At 44.1% G+C, this 21,191-nt stretch overlaps 1 protein-coding gene across 50 annotated transcripts in view; it reads right to left on the bottom strand.

The window, feature by feature from the left end:
* Positions 1–21,191, bottom strand: part of LDB3 (LIM domain binding 3) — a 144,834-nt gene that overhangs the window by 28,731 nt on the left and 94,912 nt on the right. For 21 of the 50 annotated variants that reach the window (XR_014548297.1, XM_083614672.1, XM_083614708.1 and 18 more), the window contains 2 exons: positions 5,877–5,912; positions 3,321–3,527 (listed from right to left, as the gene is read on the bottom strand). The exons of 12 other annotated variants lie outside the window; for them this stretch is intronic. Coding sequence is in view for 37 of the 38 variants with exons in the window: in XM_083614672.1 (XP_083470798.1) it covers positions 3,321–3,527; positions 5,877–5,912 (243 nt within the window). In the remaining variant the exon portion in view is untranslated. Of the gene's footprint in view, positions 1–3,320; positions 3,528–5,876; positions 5,913–15,573; positions 16,491–21,191 lie in introns of those variants that run through there. 17 more of the 50 variants (XM_083614702.1, XM_083614689.1, XM_083614698.1 and 14 more) reach the window with 2 other exon arrangements.

Here is a 21,191-nt window from a genome sequence, read left to right as displayed (position 1 = left end):
CCAAAATGATTAGTCTTGAAGGGCTATTGGGGGGTGGAATAAACAATAAAATGAGGAGTTGGAAGAAAAAGGAGAGGGAACAGAGATAGAGAGGAGGAGGAAGAGAAGAAGGGAGGAAAATTGGGTTTTTGTTTTGTTTTAAGAGACTTGAAGAGTTTTAAAGGTGTTGAGATATCATTCCTAGAGATTACAACACTCTCTGAATGAAGGATAAACTGAATGAGCATATACATTGACTTCATTTCTATATATCCCAGTTAGCTGTATCAAATGATTACTTTATGTATGAAACATTTATTAATTGCAGGAGTGTGTTCCAGCGAAGGTGAACAAAAAAAGCTGCAGGGGGAATCAAGTAAGTTATTTACCAACTCTCCTTTCCCTGTTTCACACAAAGGACAATCCCTCTCTCTTACCCAGTATTTCTATGTCAAATGTACACCATGCCATTCTTAACAAAAGTTTTAGAGATGCAGGGCACGGATGTTTTGTGGATTCTATCTGGATTCTAAGTGCCCACACATGGACAGAATTGAAACTCTATACCTTGTTGAGCTTTGAAAGATGCTATCAGGATCATCAGTAAGTTATCAACATACATATATAAAACAGTGTGAAAATGCTGTTTTGACAGCCCTTCATGTAGTTTTAGAATTATTACTGTTGTACCAGAATTCATATGAGCCATTAGATATTATACAGAACACTATGCAAAAACTTTGTATCTTATACTTCACAACAGACCCAAACATTTGTACTGGCCTTCAAAAGCAGCCTACTATCATATTATGTGACAGTTGAACAAGAAAACCTTACATCAGGCCATTGGATGTTTTCATGTTAGCTTCTGCCTGTAGATTGGCTGGTTCATACATGCACATCAATTGTGGTGATAACGGCAACATGAATGGATGACCTACGTGTGTGAATGAGCCATCTCAGAGCTAAAATGCAGAATGAACATTCAAAACCACAAAACCTTCCTTCCAACACAATAGTCCACAGTGGAGGCAGTGATGCATCTGAACATGAGTAGCCTGAAATGGTGGGGGTGTGTGGAGTGTTATTGGGCTCAGATCCTGCTTATGGGTTCCCCAAAGGCAGCTGGTTGGCCACTGTGAGAACAGGATGCTGGAACACGGTCAACTGCAAGCCATCAAGTGTTGCGGAAACAAGTGGTGAGACGTAGTGTAAAGCACATGCATGAGTGAACCAGCCAAATCCTCTTGATTGTTCTTCCTATTCCACCAGCTTCTATTAAATCCCATGTTTAGAAGGGGAACTTCAGAGGAAATCAAAGTTTCTTAACATACAACACATAGCAGGACAGCGCCATACAGGTGAAAATACAGACACACACAACTTGTCGTCAGGCTTGATGCCTTCTCATACAGAATTGCACAGTCCAGCACACGTTAAGATTGTGATTTTTTTTTAAAAAAACTGTGTTTAAAACACACAAAACCCACGCTGAAGCTTTTAAGCACAAAGTAGGGAACACACTGGTAATATGGAGAAGAATGACCAGTCATCATGTGTGGTCTTGCAAAAGAACACATGATGGACATCTGTGGTTATTCTCTGTTAGGAAATGCACAAATGTATACTTGTGCCTAGTTCTCAAGTAAAAATCTAAACCTGGTAAAGGTTGCAAGCTGTGTATTGAATGGGAACTTGGACGGAAATGAACATAGTTTGGAAACTAATATGGAAATGTTTTTGATCTTTACAGTTCAGTTCAATGTGTCCCCGGAGGCCCCACTAATTTTAGTAGGATTTACTCCAAAGCAAGAGTAGCAAGAAGCTTGAACTAAAACAAATTGCAACTTGACTAAATACAGATGGGCAAGCAATTTAGGCAATAATTTAATTAAATAAATTGATATTTCTCCAGGGGTGGCTAACTTGTGGCTCTCTAGCTGTAGTGGGCTCCAACTCCCATTAGCCACAGCCAGGATTAGCCAATGATCAGGATAATGGGAACTGTAGTCTAGCAATATTTGGAGTGCCACTTGTTAACCAACCCTAATGCAGATTTTTTTTCTTTACTCGAATTCAGTAACTTCTTGCAAGTGTGGGAATGGTAATACACACCTGGTTCCCAGTCATGGGAACTCTATTCATTTCAGTGAAGAAATCTGATTGTGCATCCCTTTGCACAAATGAAACTGTTATGTATTTGTCCCTTTGCACAAATGAAGCACTTATGCACAAATGAAACTAGCTGAATCCTAGAACAATAGGATCCAGAATGCAGCAGTCTGATTTGTCCGCAGGAGCCACCAAATCCAGCTCCAGGTGGAAGTGAATCAGTGACCTGATTGGCCTGCAGGAGCAGCCAATCAGGCTTCTGGAGGAGGTGAATCCGCAACTTGATTGGCCTGCAGGAGCAGCCCAGAATTAGCCAATCATGCGGGGCCCATTGTGTAAATAATGTATATATAGCTAGATGTTTTGGGGCAAGTTTCATTCATTGCTACTATGAGCTGAATGTAGAGCATGAAATTCACACTCGACTCCGAGTATATTTCAGAAACTGTGCCCTCCGCTAAAGTGAATGGGGGAAATCTCACGCAGGAGCTCCAATTCTGGATCTAATTTCTCTCTGTGGCTAACACAGCCTCGTATTTAAGCACGCACCTTGTAGTTGAGGATTACAAGAAACTGCATGCCAACGAGTGAGTGAGTAAGCTAGTGGAGGAGGAGCTGAGAGCTCTGCCCCTCTGAGCAGATTGCAGGAGGATGGATGCTGCTGCCCACCCCTTCTTTGCCAGCCTACAGCAGGCTAGTAAAACAACTGTAGGCTAGCAACCTCTGTGAGCATATTTACAAAGGCTGGGCCAACACATACCTGTGGAATTGGATTTTTAAGCAGAATTAGTTGGGGCAAATTCCCTTTATAAGTGACAGCTGCAGTTATTGTGCAATAATCTGGAGACGTGAAGCTGCTGTAATCATTTATTACAGACAATTATCTAACAGTGAGGTAAGATGTAACATTTAATGTCTCATATTAAATACAGTGTGTGTGTGTGTGTGTGTGTGTGTGTGTGTAGACTGTATAGAGCAGCCTTTCCCAACCTGTGGGTCCCCAGATGTTGTTGGACTACAACTCCCCTCATCCCTAGCTGGCAAGGCCAGAGCTCAGGGATGATGGGAGTTGTAGTCCAACAACATCTGGGGACCCATAGGTTGAGAACCGCTGGTATAGAGAGTCTTTAAATATTGGAATGTTCCATTAGAAGTTAGAAGAGGTTATTACAAAACCCAAAGCAAAGATCCAAACCAGGTCAGTCATGGAGTTGCATGGTGCAGTGTACCTTTGGTTACTGGAGAAAGCAGGAGGGACTGTCTGGCCAGCACTGTGGCAGCTGGCTTCCCTCTGACTTGTACCAGTCCCAAATCTCACGGACCCTTTGGAGGCCATTGCTCTAGCTCTGTCAGTGTTGGCATCTGTGCTGCAAGACTTAGGGCAATGCCAAACACTTGACGTCGCATACTGTGCATCGTGAGCAGTACCTGCAGCGCTGGGCAACAGAGATTACAAGGGTGCATGTGCATAAGAGAGGTCATTGGGTGGGGAATCACATCATCTCCAACTTAAAGAACAACCAAGACCTTGGCTGGGGAGGGAAGGGGTTGGAATCAGGCCAAACAAGGAGCTGGCATTTAAAGGATATAGATCTACATGGCCACTATGTAAATCTACCGTAGGATGCAATGCTTTGAAACATTTTTGCATCCCGTTGTAAAGCTCTCATGTAGCAGGGAGGAGATGCACACAGAAGCAGATTGCCGTGTGTGCAGGCAAGGCGGGTGCAGTGTGCATCTCAATGCACAACCGTATTGCACTGGTCATCCAGGTCCCACTGGAATGACGGGATGCAACTTTTGATGTGGACTCACATCCGCATTTGGGGCCACTAGTTTTTATGCAGAACTAGTTGCATGGGAGTAAAGCTGCCTCAGGGTCACTTTTTCCCATGTGTTAAAGAAGAGCATTCAAGGATACAACCCACCCGGCATAATTCCCATAAAAGTCCTCTGAATTTCAAAGGCTTTTGTGAGAGAGAGCTCAACGAGTTGCTCCTTAAAATGGAATAATAATAATAATAATAATAATAATAATAATAATAATAATAAATGCCAAGATATAATATTAGGTGCCCAAATAAAACTCCTGGATTTCATAATGAAGAGTGTGGTTTCTCTGACATTTTTGTTGACATCATAGATTCAAAAGCATCTGAAAATATGCCATATTTCCGTGGTAAATACATTCTACTAGTGGGAAGAGAAAGAAAATAACCACTAGCTTTGTTTTACAATCCCTTGTCCAAGAGTGCACATACTGTAGTGCTTAAATGGGTAGACTCTATAGCAGTTCTCATGCTTCCACTTGCTCATGAAGTTGTGCAAACTCCTGGACAATTTATTGTGCGAACAGGGGGGGAAAATAGGAGGAATGAAAAAAAAAGAATTTTTTTTATGTCATAAAGGCAGCTAGAATATTAATAGCTAGGAATCGGAAAAGTGAAATACTACCAACAAAAAATGAATGCCAGGATAAGCTATTTGAATATCTTGAGTTGGCAAAAATGACAGATGCCATTAGGAGACAACCTAACCAAATATTCCAAAAGGAATGGGGAATCTATAGAGATTATGTAAAAAACCCAGTGTCCCCAAGTAAAAACTTGGATTTGCTTTGATTAATTTTTGCAAACCACAATATGGATTATTAGTATAGTATGTGGAAAATAGAAGAAATGAAGAAAGGATAAAAGGAGCAGTTCAAATAGATAAAATGGACCCACTTAGAGGAAGATGGAAGTCTGTTGGAGAAGACAAAGAATTAGGATTAAAGAATATGGTGACATAAGTCTGTACATAAGAACTTATGGATTTGTTGTTGTATGTATGTTTTTGGTATTTTGCTTGTTTGTTTTTAATATATCTTCTTTTGTTTGCAAATGTCATTTTATTAATTTGGTGACATTACTGTTTATGTTTGTCTATTAAGTAAGAACATTAATTAAAAGCAAATCCATATATATGGATTTGGTTTTAATTTTCTTGTGCAAGGTGTTAAAACAGAACTTCCATGAGCTGAAGATGCCCTTTGCTTGCAGAGATGCACTTATGGATCCAACTCAGCCTAGGAGTGTCTTCAGAGAACTGAGAAATCTAGAAACTTGTTATAACTTTCTTTAACTGTCAGGTAAAATGGGAGGTCCAAATACTGAAAAGCAAGAGATTTAAGTTATAAAGCAAAACAGTGAGTCATGAATGGAGGAGATACATGGTGAACACAGGCCAGCTGCACAGTGATAGCTGAACCAACCATATTTCAGCAGTAACATGTGCTGTATAGTATATATAAAAAAATAAACAGGGAAATGGGTGTGACTTGCAAACAGCCCTATCACGTGTCCCCCTCCTAATTCAGCTGTGAAATTTTCAAAGAGAAATTTAGAATGAAAGCACAAGAGAAGAACCATTCTGTTACTTGACCAGAAAGTTTTAGGGGGGGAAATGTAACTAAAAACACTTCTAAATAAAATGGTGAATAATTCCAGTGAATTTACATTTGAAACGTTAACATCTATCCTGATTGAAACCAAGACCAATCTCTTTCTAGAGTACAGTTTCCCAGGTGCAGACACCTCTTTTTATCCACTATAAACGAGTATTCTAATCTGTTCAAACAGTTCATAAATCGAATAACCCCAAATCTAGGATAAGGTTAAGAGGGCTTCGACCCACTGATGAGCAGGATTTAAAGGCATATAACTATTTGCTGGGTGTGACCGTTCTGTGTCCGAGGGAAAGCATCTGTAATAAACAGGGGAGTCAAGTCTACAAAAACACATTACCTGTTTTCAGGAGATCCAGCAACATTTTTCTTGCCACTGTGGAAGGAGGGGAATATAGTATGAATACAATTAATGATTGTTCCTGTGGTGGGAGAACTATTGAATTGTGCTGAAAGGTAGGTGGTGCATGGCTGGCTCCAGCAGTTCGCAAAGCAGCGAGGGCCCTTCAAGGGGCTCCCTGAGTCGCCAGGGAAAACAATTAAAAATGCAGGCCAAATTTCTCATCGGGTGGTACACCTCCATCTGGACTGCCCCACTTCAGACTGCAGGGGAGCTGGGAGCTCCGACAATTCAATGTCTCTCTGTACAAAATATTAGTAAATCCATGCACTTAGAAAGCTAGATTACAAGGGGTCTAATCTAGCCGAGCCTTCTTTCTGACAGGCTAGTTTTCTATGTGGAGGGTTGAGGATTTATTTGGGGAGGAGGGGGCAGGTTGTATGAAAAAACATTCAGTCCCATGAGTCCCCATCTGCAGTGGTAACTGACAATTTAATGGATTGAAATTTCAGTGAGAACTAAACATAAGCAACCCATAAGCTAGTTAAAGGAACCCACTGGATATCTATTGCCATATATTCTGTCTAGAGTAAGAATTAGGGTTGAAATGTTTACATTCTCCGCATGTTTGCAGAGAATTACGACCTATTGTGATCAGTGAGGTTTACTATCAGGTAGGTTTGCATACTGCAAGTCTTAGTCGATAATTAATCAACCAATTAATTAATCATTAAGTGGGAAACACTTTTCCTTTTCTTTCAAAGGGTGTTAATTATTTTAATACAAATTCCAGGTGGCAGGCATCGTCTTAGAAGATGAGTTCCCCCGCCCTTCTCTCGTAGAACAAAATGCCTCATAGAAGATAGTAACTGCTTGCTATTAGGGATGGACAAATTTGTCAATTTCAGTTTCTCTCAGTTTCCCAACTTTAGGTTCAGTTTGCCCTATTTCTGCACCCACTTGCAAGTGTTTCTTTAAAGCCTACATTAAAAATATTCATTTTCATATGCATTTCTTCTAATATGTGCAGTCTTTGTAGACAAATTTGCCTAATATACACATTTCCGCAAGCAACTTCCCCTACTTGGAATGTTATTTTCATTGATATATGCATTTTTGTGCACACTTTTTGGGTGGAGAACCGCTTCACAAAATTCTGAGAAGTGTAGATCTCGAGGGACAGCTGCGTCTTGGTTCAGGAAGTGCAATCTAGTTATAGATATGCATCGAAATGCAAGCTGAATGAATTTCTCCCCCTGAATGATTTTCTGCTCTGTTCTTAGCTGCAATACATGTATGGCTAATCTAAATAATGTGTGGGGAACCTGCGGCCCTCCAGATGTTGCTGGATTACAGCTCTTATCATTCCTGACTGCTGGCCCTGCTGGCTGGGCTTGATGGGAGTGGTAGCCCAGCAAAATCTGGAGGCTGTGAACATTTCCCATATTTTTCACTCCATAAGACACATTTTTTCCCTCCTAGAAAGTAAGGGGAAATGTGTTTGCGTCTTATGGAGCAAATGCAGGCGGGAGGCTCTGCTCAGCGCTCCCTTTAAAGAGCCGTGTGGAGCGTGTGTGCGGCTCTTGGGGGCTTTTCCCTGAGGAGAGAGTAGGGCAGCCCATCAGTCCCTTCTCCCCCCTCAAGGAAAAGCCCCCAAGAGTCGCACACATGCTCCGTGCGCTCTTTAAAGGGAGCGCAGCTCTTGGGGGCTTTTCCAGGAGGTGGGGGAAGGGACTGACAGGCTGCCCTCTGTCCCTTCCCCCACCTCCCAGAAAAGCCAGCAAGAGCCGTGCGCTCTTTAAAGAGCCGCGTCTAGCGTGTGTGCAGCTCTTGGGGGCTTTTCCGTGAGGTGGGAGAAGGGACTGACGGGCTGCCCTTTCCCCTCCTTTAGGGAAAAGCCCCCAAGAGCTGCACACATGCTCCGCGCGCTCTTTAAAGGGAGCGCAGCTCTTGGGGGCTTTTCCTAGAAGCCAGAACAGCAAAGGGATCGCTGCACAGCGATCCGTCTTGCTGTTCTGGCTTAGCCTCGTGAAGCCTCTTCAGGGCAGCGGGATGAAGGCTCCCCCTGTCGTGAAGAGGCTTTGTGTGGCTATCCCAGAAGCCAGAACAGCAAGAGGGATCGCTGCGCAGCGATTCCTCTTGCTGTTCTGGCTTCTGGGATTCAGAATATATTTTTTTTCTTGTTTTCCTCCTCCAAAAACTAGGTGCGTCTTATGGTCTGGTGTGTCTTATAGAGCGAAAAATACGGTAATCAACAGCAATAAAAGACCACTACTGTTATGGGAGCAGCTAAAGAGAAACTTTGGTTTCCTGTTTCTGATGTACTTATATACTTGGTCACTTAATTAAAATTGAAGTGTTTATAAATCAGGTACTTTGCAGATATCCAGTAGGATAAATAGACATATGCATTTAGATCTTACTTTTGAGAACTGTCAATCCTTTTTTTAAAATAGACTGCCATTTTATTGTTTGTTTATTTTTAAATACACACCAGTAAACCCCATGCTCTACCAATACATTGACCTAAATGAATCACTGAGCCATTGCGGTGGCACCCAATTACTGGGGGTATAGTATTACATTCCTCCAAAATGCCCATCCTTTGTGAAACACCTAATAGTTGGGAGACTCCATACAGATTTCAGAGTGATTTATGCCCAGTTGTGTACTAATTGCCACTGACATCCAACTCTCAGCTTGGTTTCCAGTTCTTGGAATAATTGCGTAGGTGCAGCAGTTTACATCTTTGGATCTCTCCAGAATTGAGGATCCTTCTTGCTTTGTCAAACAGGCACTTAAAGGACAAAGCTTTTCCTTAGGAGCTCTGACACGTGATATCAAACACAGGGGAGCTGCACACCTGACAATATCCCACCAATCTATTACTATTGAGAAGATCTATTACTATGAGAAGATGGTCACTATGCCCATGAGCTAGCTATGCTATGCATTCTTCATTTTGAAGCATGAGAATGGAGTCCCCAAATCAAGCATTACTTATTTTCCATTGAAGCAGGGGCATTCCAAACATGGAAACCGCAGTACTTTGGCTACACCAAACCCTTCATCTGTATATCCTCTGAAACTGGCCAGTCTAGGGGAGGTGAGATTTGTGTTCAGCACAGATGTATCAACCAGCCCCGGACTTCAAGTTGGGAATAAGAAATTCTGACCAAAGTTGCCTATCCCCTGTTATGCAGCTATAATATACCACATAAAAGCTGTATGGGCAAGCCCAAGTGATCAATCCACTTGCAAGGTTACATATAGAACAGCAGTCAGGCTCGGTGGTGTGCAAGTGTGTATGTTAGACAAAGTAGTCTGTGAACGAAAAGAAGTGTTAAAATAATACACCAAGAACCAAAGGGCATGCAAAAAACATTTTAAAGATAAACTTCCACACCCATTCAGCTTGGGGGTGCGAGGAAATCTGAAGCAGTTTATTTCCAACGTAGCCAAATTTACAGCAACATAAAGCAAATGATCCAGATCAAAGACAAGACCAAAGATTAGGCTTCTAGCAGCATTAGGCCTCTAAAATTATGGAAAAGGCACCGGGGGGTGGGAATCATTGTAGACTATGCCAGCCTGAAGGTGAATTTGTTCCAATGAAATTTTTGGCATCGCCCTGTAACAAGGTCCTTATGGAACTAGTCTGAATGGTGACAATTCCAACTTGATTTTCAGCCTTCCACTATGTATGTGTGGCTTTGATGTTTAAGCTTGGGCCCAAGGATCCCGTGAGCAGAATTTTGCTTACAGGGGATCCCTGCTAGAAGAAGAGGGGCGGCCATTTTGGCTGATTCCTCCTTCCCCCTACACCCCCCCGAAAGGCTGTCCTGTAGGGTTGTGGGGTCTGGGACCCTCCTGGAACAGTGTGGGATCAGTGAAAATCATCCCCTTCTTCCAGTGGAAGCCTCTGTTGGATCTCAGTCCTTTCTGTGACTGTCAGAACATCAGGTTCCTCAACCCTTTGTGGTGGCTGCAGTGACACCCAGGTCCATGTGCATCTAACTGGAGGAGATCAATAAAACAGGTGTGACCGAGGACAGACAACTGTTTAACAAGTGCACTCAGTAAACTGGTCCTCTGCTTACATACCAGCTTTGCCGACTGCAAGATGATGAGCGAATATAAACGATAATTTATCACTTAGCAAACTGTCGCAGTGCAATGGAACTTTGCTCCTTATGCTAGTCGTCTGTATCATCCTGAGAAATAGTAAGGAATGTGTGTTTTTTTGCTACTCTTTTGCACTTAAAGCTGGAAAGGTAGGTGACTGGCATGATTCTTTACACCACCCGGCAGGGTGATAAAGATGGCCAGCTATTCGAGTGGCAAAATTCATCCAGTGGCAACCATCATCTTGCAGTGGGGGAAAAGTGAATCTTAGAGAAATTGTTCTTTTAAGTGTCTGTATCAAAGGAGCTACTGAATGATGACGGCAGGGGAGTTGTGAAATTTAAAATGAGAGAGAATGGCATGAAACAATGCAGGGGGGGAAATACAGTCCCTTACAGCAATGCAGAAGAAAAGGAAAATATTCAGAGTTGTGAGAAAAGGAATCAGCAAGTGCAGATCTCAATGAGCAATTCTCTATTCTGTTTTTAAACTTTACATGCTACTCTTTCTTGATGTGCTAGCAATGGGCTATATTAGACGGTCAAACAGAAGGACAAAAATTACTGACTATAAACCCAGCTACCGAGCTATAAGTGCTTTCTGGTGCAGATATCAAGGGTCAGTTCACACATGCGTGTTCATCATTTGATGGTTAGAGAGCACCAAGGGATGACTTGCATATGCAAAGATGCCATTAAAAACTAATCCCTACAGGCAGAACTTCCACGTCACCTCAACCACAGTGCTTTTCAGTAGTTTGTTCACACATTCAGCTGACGGTGTTCAAGTGCTGAACAATCAAGCATATGAGAACCAGCCCATTTGGCTGCAGTTGATCTACTTGCTACTGCCATCTATTTTCTGATTTATTATGCACTGCTCCCCCGCCCCCTTTTGGCTCTTTATCATGACAAAGAACTCAGCTAGATTGGTAAAGAAAAAGCGTTTTATATGCATTGTATATGCATTATAACACTGTGACAACACGTTTAACCGAAACGCTTCTTTGATGTGTCTAGATCCAGCCAAAGACTACAAACAAGACTTTAGATAATGTTTGGGGATGATGATACCTAGTAGTCAGATAATGAGCCTAGTAGTCAGATATTATGTTATAAGAGTGGTACAGGAGAGAGAGAATGCTTTGGACAGTATGGTTTTATTTCATTAGAAGCAACAATTAGCTTGCTGTTATATGTGCAGAATACAGGGATGCGGGTGGTGCTGTGGGTTAAACCACAGAGCCTAGGACTTGCCGATCAGAAGGTCGGCGGTTCGAATCCCCGTGATGGGGTGAGCTCCCATTGCTCGGTCCCTGCTCCTGCCAACCTAGCAGTTCAAAAGCACATCAAAGTGCAAGTAGATAAATAGGAACCACTCCGGTGGGAAGGTAAACGGCGTTTCCGTGCGCTGCTCTGGTTCGCCAGAAGCGGCTTAGTCATGCTGGCCACATGACCCAGTAGCTGTACGACGGCCAATAAAGCGAGATGAGCGCCGCAACCCCAGAGTCAGCCACGACTGAACCTAATGGTCAGGGGTCCCCTTTACCTATAAGTGCAGAATGGGACTCATTCTACAGAGTGGTGGCATTATCTCAGGGCCAGGGCCAAATGTGGCCATCCAGGCCTCCTTATCCAATCTTTGGGACTCTCCCTAGGACACCTGCCTCCTCAGGCACAGAACCCTCCCTCAGTGACCCTGCCCCATTCCCTCTTTCTGCCCCCATCTAGCTAAAATATGTAATTGGCTGCAACTAATCTTGCTTGTTTGGGTAAGGAGTGGGGCGATGCACACATGCAAATGTAGAAACTTCTGACTATTGTGTGGGTGTACAAAGGCGTCACATTTCTTGGTGCTCCACACAGCTGTGCCTCTGGCCCCTCTGATAGGCAGCACCCCAGGAGAGACTGGAAGAATGCATCTTTCACACTTTGAAGGGTTACCCATCACTGTTCTAATGGGCAGAACCTCAGGCAGAATGAGACGGGCAAATGCTGGACGGTTCAACTGCAGGCAGTAACTGGTAGAAGACAGAACACCCCGGTTTCATTTTGCCACCTTATTCTGCATAATGTTGACATCAGGGTGGGGGGCAGAAAAGTTGCCCTTTCCCCTCAGGCATGAAAAGTTAAGAAACAGAAGCAGCGTTTGCCAAAATGAACAACATATACTTTGCCACAATATTAGCTTGCAAAGCCGACTTTTGTCAGAAAGCAGTGTGGTTAGTGCAGATGGAAAGACAACAAAATGCTACATCAGAAACAAAACAATGTGGCAGAAAACTACTATAAACTCACGTGCTAACAGCCAGCGATAAGGAAAGCCAGTCAACTCAAGTCAATGCCAGAGATTCATTTCTGCAACATTAATTAATTTAGTCAGGGCTGTGTGCTCTTTATTTCTGGTCGTTTTCTAAAATTAAAATTCTACTCCAAGATCGCTGGAATTTTGCTCCAAGAAAAATGGAAGGCTGCAACCCATATCAATTTATGTATATATGTATTTGCTTATTTTCATAATCAGTCGTAGAGAATGCAGGGTCTAAAAGCTTTATAGGATCTGATTCTTGACAATGGGGGGGCACTAAGTAGCCCCCCTTTTGATTTGATATTTCACCAGGCATTTCCCACACTTTTTAAATTAAAAAACAAGCCCAAACTTATACTCACATGGGCCAGAAAATTGCCTTTTTAGGAAAAATAAAAATAAAAATGAAGACCAAAGTTCTCAGGACACTTAATTTGATACTCTCTATAAAATTTGGTGCCCTTTCTGCATTTGCACAAAATGAAGAACTTACACAGCCCTGAATATAATGTTAAGGCAAATGAAAGCACTGGCTTGATGCAGGCCAATAATGAGGGTATATCTGTAGACAGATTAAAAATGGCTTAAGAGTCATCTCCCTAGGGAACTCTAGTTCTGAGAACAGAGAGATCTCAACATTGCCAGCAATTGACAGTTCCCAGGATTCTTTGGGAATGGGGTGGGAAGCCACAGTGGCGAAACTGATTTAGAAATTCAGTTTATAGTGCAGGTATACCCTGAATGGTTTGCTTTGGCCAGCGGGATGCATTAAAGAGAAATGGGTTTGGCTTTCAATCTTGAAAGATTCAACATGGCACAGAAACAATCCTGGTGGAAGACTCTTCCACTGGTCCAACCAGGAAGCAAAATTAACAATGTAGGAAAGTACCTGAACTCTCATCCAGGACTCTGATCCAGAATCCAATAAAGACTTGGTATAGAGTTGTAGAGATGTCTGGCTTGATCCTGATAGCAATAATCCCTCCTCTTGGTAAGAACTACCAAAGCTGCACTATTTGTCCCCGTGAAAGCAGTTGCCTTTTCTGTATACTTTTACATCAAAATCCGCAACCGTTTCCTCTCCTGTGGAATGTTTGCAAGGTAGTCTTTACACCAAAGCAGCACCATCTTCCTAAACACCTTGTGCCCTCAGCCCACAATTGAGCTTGCGATTCAGAAATCTACACCTGAAGCGTCCATGATGTCCACACTGGGGTTTTCTCAGAAAGCCTTTTCTCTCAGCGACAGTCAGCACAATCAGGGCTGGTTCTAAGGGGGTGAAGGGCCCAGGGCAAATCACACTGTGTGTACCCCATTGTCTTGACCTCCCCCTGCCTCTGCCACCCCTCTTCCTCTCCTCCCCTCCCCCCAGCTAACATTTCCCCCTTTTCTTCTGCTTTAGTGGTGAGAATGGCAGCAAGGCCTCCCCACCTCCTCCCTCCCTGCCTTGTTCTAGGAACTGAGAAGGCAGAGACCCTCCTTGGGTGGGTGAGAGACAGCAGGGCTGCTGGATGTGGTACCCAACATGCCCCCTCCCCATCCAAGCACAAGGCCAGGTCTGGCCCTAGCCCCTCTCCCTGGCCCAGTCCCACCAGGGATGTCCCCAATCACAGTGGTCTCTCAGGGTTCTGTTTTAGAACATTGACTGCAGTGTTTTATCATCCTCTGCCCAAGCATGTGCCATTTTTAAAAATTAACTTATCAGCGAAATTTCTGGCAAGAAATTTCTGGCTTATAACTGGCAAGAATGCGAGAGGCAGAGGAGGGGTGATCTGAAATGCAACTGTGAAACTATAATATTTAATTTCCCCTATGGAAAAGGCAAGGTGTGGGGGATAAAAAAAGCACAATGGGAGAATAATGAGGCACACAGAAAGGTTCTTAATAGTAAAGGTAGAAGCTAAGAGGTCACCTTAGTCAGACCACTGGTCAGACAAGTTAGAATCATAAAATTGCAATGCAGGGATCTTTCACGCAACATATGCCTTGACCCACAATCCTTAGATCATGAGTCTCATGCTATATCGACTGAGCTATCCCACTTGGGTTGCTCCGTATCGGCTACAATGATTAGCTCTGGTTTTCCATGGTTTCAGACAGGCGTCTTTCCCATCGCTATGTGGAGATGCCAGGGAACCTAGGACCTTTCGTATGCAATGTTGGTGCTGTATGACTGAGCGGTGTTCCTGTCCCACTAAGCCATGGCTCTTCTCCTTTGCTAGAGTTGTGGAGATGGAGAACATGGGTCTGCAATGAAGCACAACCCAATAGAGGTCTTTGCCCACACAAGTTTGTCCCAAATAGCACAACTGCCTGTATGCTGGGAGCTCGGAACTACCTCTTCACCCCTCCCAATCCAAGTCCTTCAAATATTTGGAGGGGAAAAAAAATAGAGGTTCTCTTCTCTTTCCCAAATGAGCACCTAACCTTTGGTTGTTGTTCCACTTGCCCCCTCCCCAAGAGTTCGGGAACAGTTCAGGGAAATGAACAGAGAAAGACGAAATGGGAGACTTCTGGCCACACCAAGTACAGGAAGACTTGTGCACCATTGTTGAGGACTAAGCTTTTCCGCCAAAGAGCAGGAAGTGGAGTGCTAAATACTCGCAGACATGGGGGTAGTGTGAATAGTGCAACCTCTAAGTTACGAAAATAATTAAGGAATCTGTACTCAACCAGGCAGAAAAACTGCAAAGCCAGTACAGATCTAGTCATTGCGGGAGGGCGGAGGGAAATCAGTGGTTGTAGCAATGCATTTGTACATCTGTTCAGCCATGGGGGTAGCCAAAGGGGTGGGCAGGAAGGGGCAGCTGCCCTCCCCCATCAATAAAAGTAAATAAAATAGCTAACTGAGGTTCTGCCCCCCCACTAACAAGAGGCCTGCTCCCCACTAACAAAAATTCTGGCTACGCCCATGCATTCGGCAGCTCTGAACTCTGTCAGGAGAGATTGGCTGATGTTGTCAAAACAGCTTGTCTAGCAAGAAAGAGAGACTGGGCAGGCCTAAATGGAGCCCCACCTTCTCTTCCCCAACAGCTGTTTGGCACAATGCCTTATCTTTCTGACTGGTGGTTGTGATATGCTATACACACGTAGCCCTGTCTGTGTGCAAGTTTCCTTAGCCTCCTAACTGGATTGCTATTTGGCTCTGTCCTTTCATATTTACAGCAATTAAGGATAGAGAATAAGAAGACAAGTTCTCTAATAAAGGAGACTTTGGATGTTATGAAGCAAGATAACTTAAGGTAAAAAGGCACGTAAGGTCATCTGTTTTTTAGAGTCTTTATTTCAGGTCAACCACACTGCTATATACAGAGAAAAGTGGGTTTCAAAGCAACTGCAATACAGAACAGGCAAAGTTTTGTCTAAAAGTTATGCCATGCGCACAATTTTTCCTCATATTTCCTCATTTCTTCCAGGCCAACATTACAAGGTTTTGCTATCTTGTGCCTTTTGCTTCTCTAATTCCTGAGCTACCACCTCCCACTTTACACTCACAGCAAGGTTCAGGTTTCAAAGGCGACACCTTAAGCCTCCGCGCTTAAAGATATGCCACAGACAAGGGAAAAATAAATTAAACCCTGGACATCAAATGTCTTATCTAAAATGACATCATTGAACTACGCCAACTAAGAGGTCTACATATTTGGCAAGCCCAAGCCCTAGGCACACTTTCCATTCCAACTTCCTATTTCCAGTTTTATTTAATCTGCAGGAACATACTCTGGAGCTATTTTATATATAAATATACTTGCTCGCAGAAATCTGCCCATCTCCCTGTTTCATTTACATTAGTTAAAAGCTAGAAATTATAATAGCTAAGCCAGTCAGCATTTTCAAGCTACACTATACGTGTGGTGAAGGCCAATCCAATCCATTTTACAATTCAGAGGACTTACAGGATGGTGGAGGGAAACCAGCAACAGAAAACAAAAGACAAGCACTTTGAGAAAAACAACAACACCCAGTGTTATGCCTTCCTAGTGTATCAATATACGGAATACTCCTAGGGGCTAACTCAGGAGAGCAGTTTATTCTTTATAGAGCAGGTCTGTCTTGCACATTTGTTCACTATTCATAGGATTTATTTAGCTTTTGACATTAAGGATTTGCGCCGAAAGGCCGTGATGCCAGTTGCGCAATTTCGCAAAGCGTGGGCTGTTACGTTCCGTTTCAAACCTTTCCCTGTGGCATGAAGAAAGAGACAGAGGGAGAGAGAAAGAGAGAGAGAAAGAGAGGGAGAGAAAAAGGGAGAGGAGGAAGAAAGAAAGAAAGGGGTTAGGGACAGTGGCTACTGCTCCCCTGCCTTACAACTAGGGCAATGGCAATTTATTTGGATTTAAGTTGCCTCAAAAATCAGTGCAAAAGAGAAAAGAAAAGGACAAAAAAAACCACCACCACCAACCAGCCTTTTGAAGAAAAATTGGGGTAGTTTTTCATTTTAAAATGCTCAGCTTAATTTAAACACGAATTCCTGCCCCTTAGTCTGAGTTTGGCTTGGCTTGACAGGGCTGCTTTTGCTAGGAACTCATAAGTGTATAGCCTCATCATTTTCCTGCCAGCAAATTTCTGTCTGATTAGGCGGCAGAGGTTTTACAGCATGCAAGAACAAAAGCGAACAATTTAAAGCATTCTAGCATCTAAGTAAGCGTACGGTAATTCGTATCCAACGCACACCAAACATAAATCTCAGCAGCTGTTTAACAGATATTTTCCGATTTCTGTTATTAAAGTGTGAATGATTAGAACAGCCTTACACCAACCTGGTGCCTTCCAGCTCCCATCAGTCTCAGCCAGGTTAGGGATGATGGGAGTTTGAGTCCAACAGCTTCCAGATGACACCAGGTTGGAGGAAGCTAGACCAGAACTAGCACAACAAGCTTTGGGTAAGCTCAGAGGCAGAATATTTGACCAAGATGTTTTGGCATCTAGGACAGAGAATCCAAAGGCATCCCTCTTGCAGTAGAACGGAAGATAATATATCAACAGTGCAATCCTATTCAAGTTCCATTGAGCTCAATGGGCCCTACTCCCAGGTAAGTGAGGGTATAGGGCTGTAGCTGGAATAACTTGCAATTTGACACCCAAAATTGCAGGCCTATAAGTGGCTGCTTCACTATGTACAGGTATAATTCTGCAATGTGTCTGTTAACCCCTATGAGATTCAGGGGCTCTCAGCAATCTTTCCACAAATGTTAAAAATGCACAGAATCTGCCAGGCATCCTACAACTCTGTGGATTGATCTGTGCCAGTAGTTTAGTGGGACAGCCATACAGAGCTGGAAAAATTAAAAGAGACAGGTGAACGAGAACGAAGAAGAGGAGGAGGAAGAAATAATTCGTATGATTATCTCAATGTTTGTTTATCTGTTAGTAAGTTGTTTAAAAAGAAGAAGTCCCTGGAGCCCCAAAATATCCTTATTTTGATGCAGCACTGGAGCGTGAAACTGGTGAGATGAAAGAAAAAGCACACCCCTGTTCATATGTTATGCTTTCTCCTGATGGGGTTCAGTAAAACATGATGAAATGGAAAGCCCCTTGAATTGAACTTGGTTTCCTTTCTTTCATTTTGCCAAAGAAGCCAGATTTGTGGATTTGAAGGGATAGGAATTTGTAGATGGGTTTGCTTTCCCCAGAAACTGGAAATTCTTGCCCTGTGTACAATCTCCCTGAGAGAGTTCACTCTAAATGAGCAATATGGGTTGAGGTGGTCTAAGTACTTATCACAGTCTGCGATGCTATTGAGGTAAGACTGAGTGATGCCCCTTTCCCTGTATCTCGACACCAGATCTGACATGTTGTCAATTGCGCAGATACAATTAACAGGTATGCTTAAAAACAAAGGTAAGCAGTAGCTGCACTCCTAACATAAAACTAGATAACGGGATAACAGCCACACGGGTGTTAATTGTGTGAATAAATTGATTGTGCCCAAGCAGCAGCAGCAGCAGCACTGCAAAGGGTGGGGGTCCAAATTGCTGTGGTCCAAATAAAAACTGTCCCCACCGCCAAACGTCCGTATGGAGAGAAGCCTCCATTGGCACCTATGGAGGTTATCTGACTGATGCAAATGGCAACTTTGAGGGATCAATTTCCACTGAGATCATGGCAAAGAGGGAAGCTCCCCTTCTTTATAGTACAGCTTGCTACCATGCCAATGGTTTCTCCTGGGTCCTAATGTCTGCCTTTCTTTGGCTGCACACAGAGGGCTGACAGGACTGAGTGGAAGCAGCCAAGAAGGCTTGCTGGTGCCTCCCTATATATGACCTTCAAACTCCCCCTCCACTGGCATTTGGCTGACATGCCACATTGATGTAGCTTTGCCCTTAAGTCTGTCATAGCAAAAAAAGTGTAGGAGAACATGCAGGATTCTAACTGGCTACCACTCTGCTACCAGAAAGCGGGTTCATGATTCAGGATTGGTGGCTTGTTTGTTTTTTAAGTTTCTAAGTAACATATGAACAGGACCTTGGTTACCGTCGAAGCTGAAAGAAGCACAGACAACAAGCAGAATAAACAGTGGAAATCAGCCCTTGAAAAAAGGCTTTGCAGGCGATACACAAAGCACAGGCATATTGTGGGGTCCTACTAATGTACCATTTCCAAGGCATGACTCCCTATCCTAGTAAACATGGAATGCCCTCCAAGTGGTGCCATCAGGCCAGGACTTTAGGGCAGCCCAACTCAGCACTGGAGGGCCTGCAAATGCAGCATGGGCTGGCTGACCACATTTGGAAGACAGTGAAGGGATGCACAAAGTCACCTAAAGGGAAGAGCCTTACTGCCTCCCCTGTGATACCACTATGTGCAGAAACTTACTCAACCAGTAGAGACTGGTCCACTAGGGTACTTGGGGCACTACCCCACCAACCTCAGTCTGCCTCAGCCAGTATCCACCTGCCTAACCACTCCAGAGGTGGTTCTGCTGGTCAGCAGAGAGAAGGGCATGGACAAAACCAGAATTAGCTGCCTCTGCCTGTGTCTGGCGCCACCTACTGTTAACCTCCCTTCCCAAGAGCTACCAGCCAGCATTGCTGCGGGCTCCCATCTCAAGTATCCTCTTCACCCTTCGTGACGTTTCATAGCGTTCTGGAGTTAAGCCGAGCTTTTCCTCACCTGTAGTCGGTGGCATGGAGTAGGGGCAGGGAAACGCACAGCATAATTGCACCCACAGAACGCTATGTATTGAGGAGGGGAGATGGGAACTCAGCACGTGCCTGTCCCATGAGCCTTATAACATGCAGCTCTGCCCTTAGATGTCTCCAAAGCTTCAAAAGTCCATGGCTATCTGCACATCATACCTTTAAAGCATCTTCAAGGGACATCCCTCCCCCAAAAAAGTATTTGGGACATTGTAGTTAACTAAGGGCTATTGGGGTGTGAGGGGTGAACTACACTGCCCGGTACTCTTTGAGGGAAAGAATGTGCTTCAAATGTGCTTTAAAGGCACAGCATGCATGCGGTCTGTAGGTGGGAGGGTTGGCTGAAGACCAGAGTTGCCATCTTCTTAACGGGATTGAGGGGGCCCCGTATGCAACACCATGCGATGCCAAGACGCCATGCGCATGACACCCTGACGTCGCATAACGCAAGAAGCCAGGGGGCAGAAATTGCCTTGGCCCTTGGCAATTGTTGCCCCTGTGCCAGCACCTCTCCTGCCCCACTTGCCCTCACCGGCAGCCCAGCTGCCTTTCAGCAGCCTTCCCTGGGTGGGTGCAAAGCTCTGGCTGTCTGCCTGCCTAACAGCAGCACAAAAGAATCCACAGGGGACCCAGAACTCCCCAGCCTGCCACACCACAGATGCTCCTCGAAAAGCAGAGCTGGAGGCGCACAGCCCCACCAAGCCACCACTCTGCTTTGCTTACCTCCCCATTCAGACAGGCTCCACTCTGATCCTCCCTGTCTGTGCTGTCAACTCTCAACCCCGGACTGGCAGAGCCCACAGCAAAAGCATCCTTGTGACACTGCAAGGAGCCAAGGGCAGAGCCGAATGCCCCTTGAAGTTGGGGGCGGGGTGCTCTGCTTGCTCAAAAAATATTTTTTTTGGGGGGGGGTGGAAACTGCCTCGGCTCCTAGGAGTTGGCACACCTGCTGAAGACGTTTTGCTGCCTGAGGCAAAGGGCAAGGTGGTGCCTCCTCCAATCTTTCCATGTGCAAAAGCCGTATGGGTTGGAAGCTGACTCTTACTTCAACTTCAGCACAGAAAAATACCCTCCCCTGCGCCTGAAAGCAACAGACTGGCTTATGAGGTGTAGAACAGGTTGTATGGCAAACAGAGGTCTCTGTCCTCCAACTTGATCTCCCTGCCACACAACTCCTCCAGCACAGGTTAGCTGAGGCATCTGCCTCATTCTCCCTAATGACTCTCTCTCTGTGGCATTTATTTAGTGCACAGTTTTCTAGCTAGGCTGTTCCAAATCAAATTAATAGGAGTCTCCCAAAAGACAGCATTTTCTTTTAGAAAGAAAAACTTACACACACACACACACACACACACACACACACACACACACAGAGCCCATGTCAAGATATCTCCCTCTGTCTCGGCATGATAAAGAATTCAAGAGATGTCATTAGAAAAAGGCAAACTACTTCACAATTCACTGAATAATTCATGGCAACCCCATAACAAAGGAAAATATTACAGTAAATGGGAACTTTACAATCTGAAGCACCACATACTCTCATTCTGAGAAAAGGCCACACATTAACAGTGGCTGGGGCTGGTTATGGAGTGACAGTTCCCAGGCCCAAGAGTGAAAAATGCAGCTATTTTCTTTTTTTACTCTGGAACTCCAGGGTTTTTGAGTGGAAGACTATAAGGAAACAGGGAGCTCCATGGAGAATCATCCAGCCCTTCTAATTTCCCACAGTGAATGAAGTTGA

The sequence above is a fragment of the Podarcis filfolensis genome, assembly GCF_964270895.1.
Source record: "Podarcis filfolensis genome assembly, chromosome: 5".
NCBI classification, from domain to species: Eukaryota; Metazoa; Chordata; class Lepidosauria; order Squamata; family Lacertidae; genus Podarcis; species Podarcis filfolensis.
Note: the sequence above shows the minus strand (reverse complement) of the source record. Positions and strands in the feature narration are given on the sequence as shown.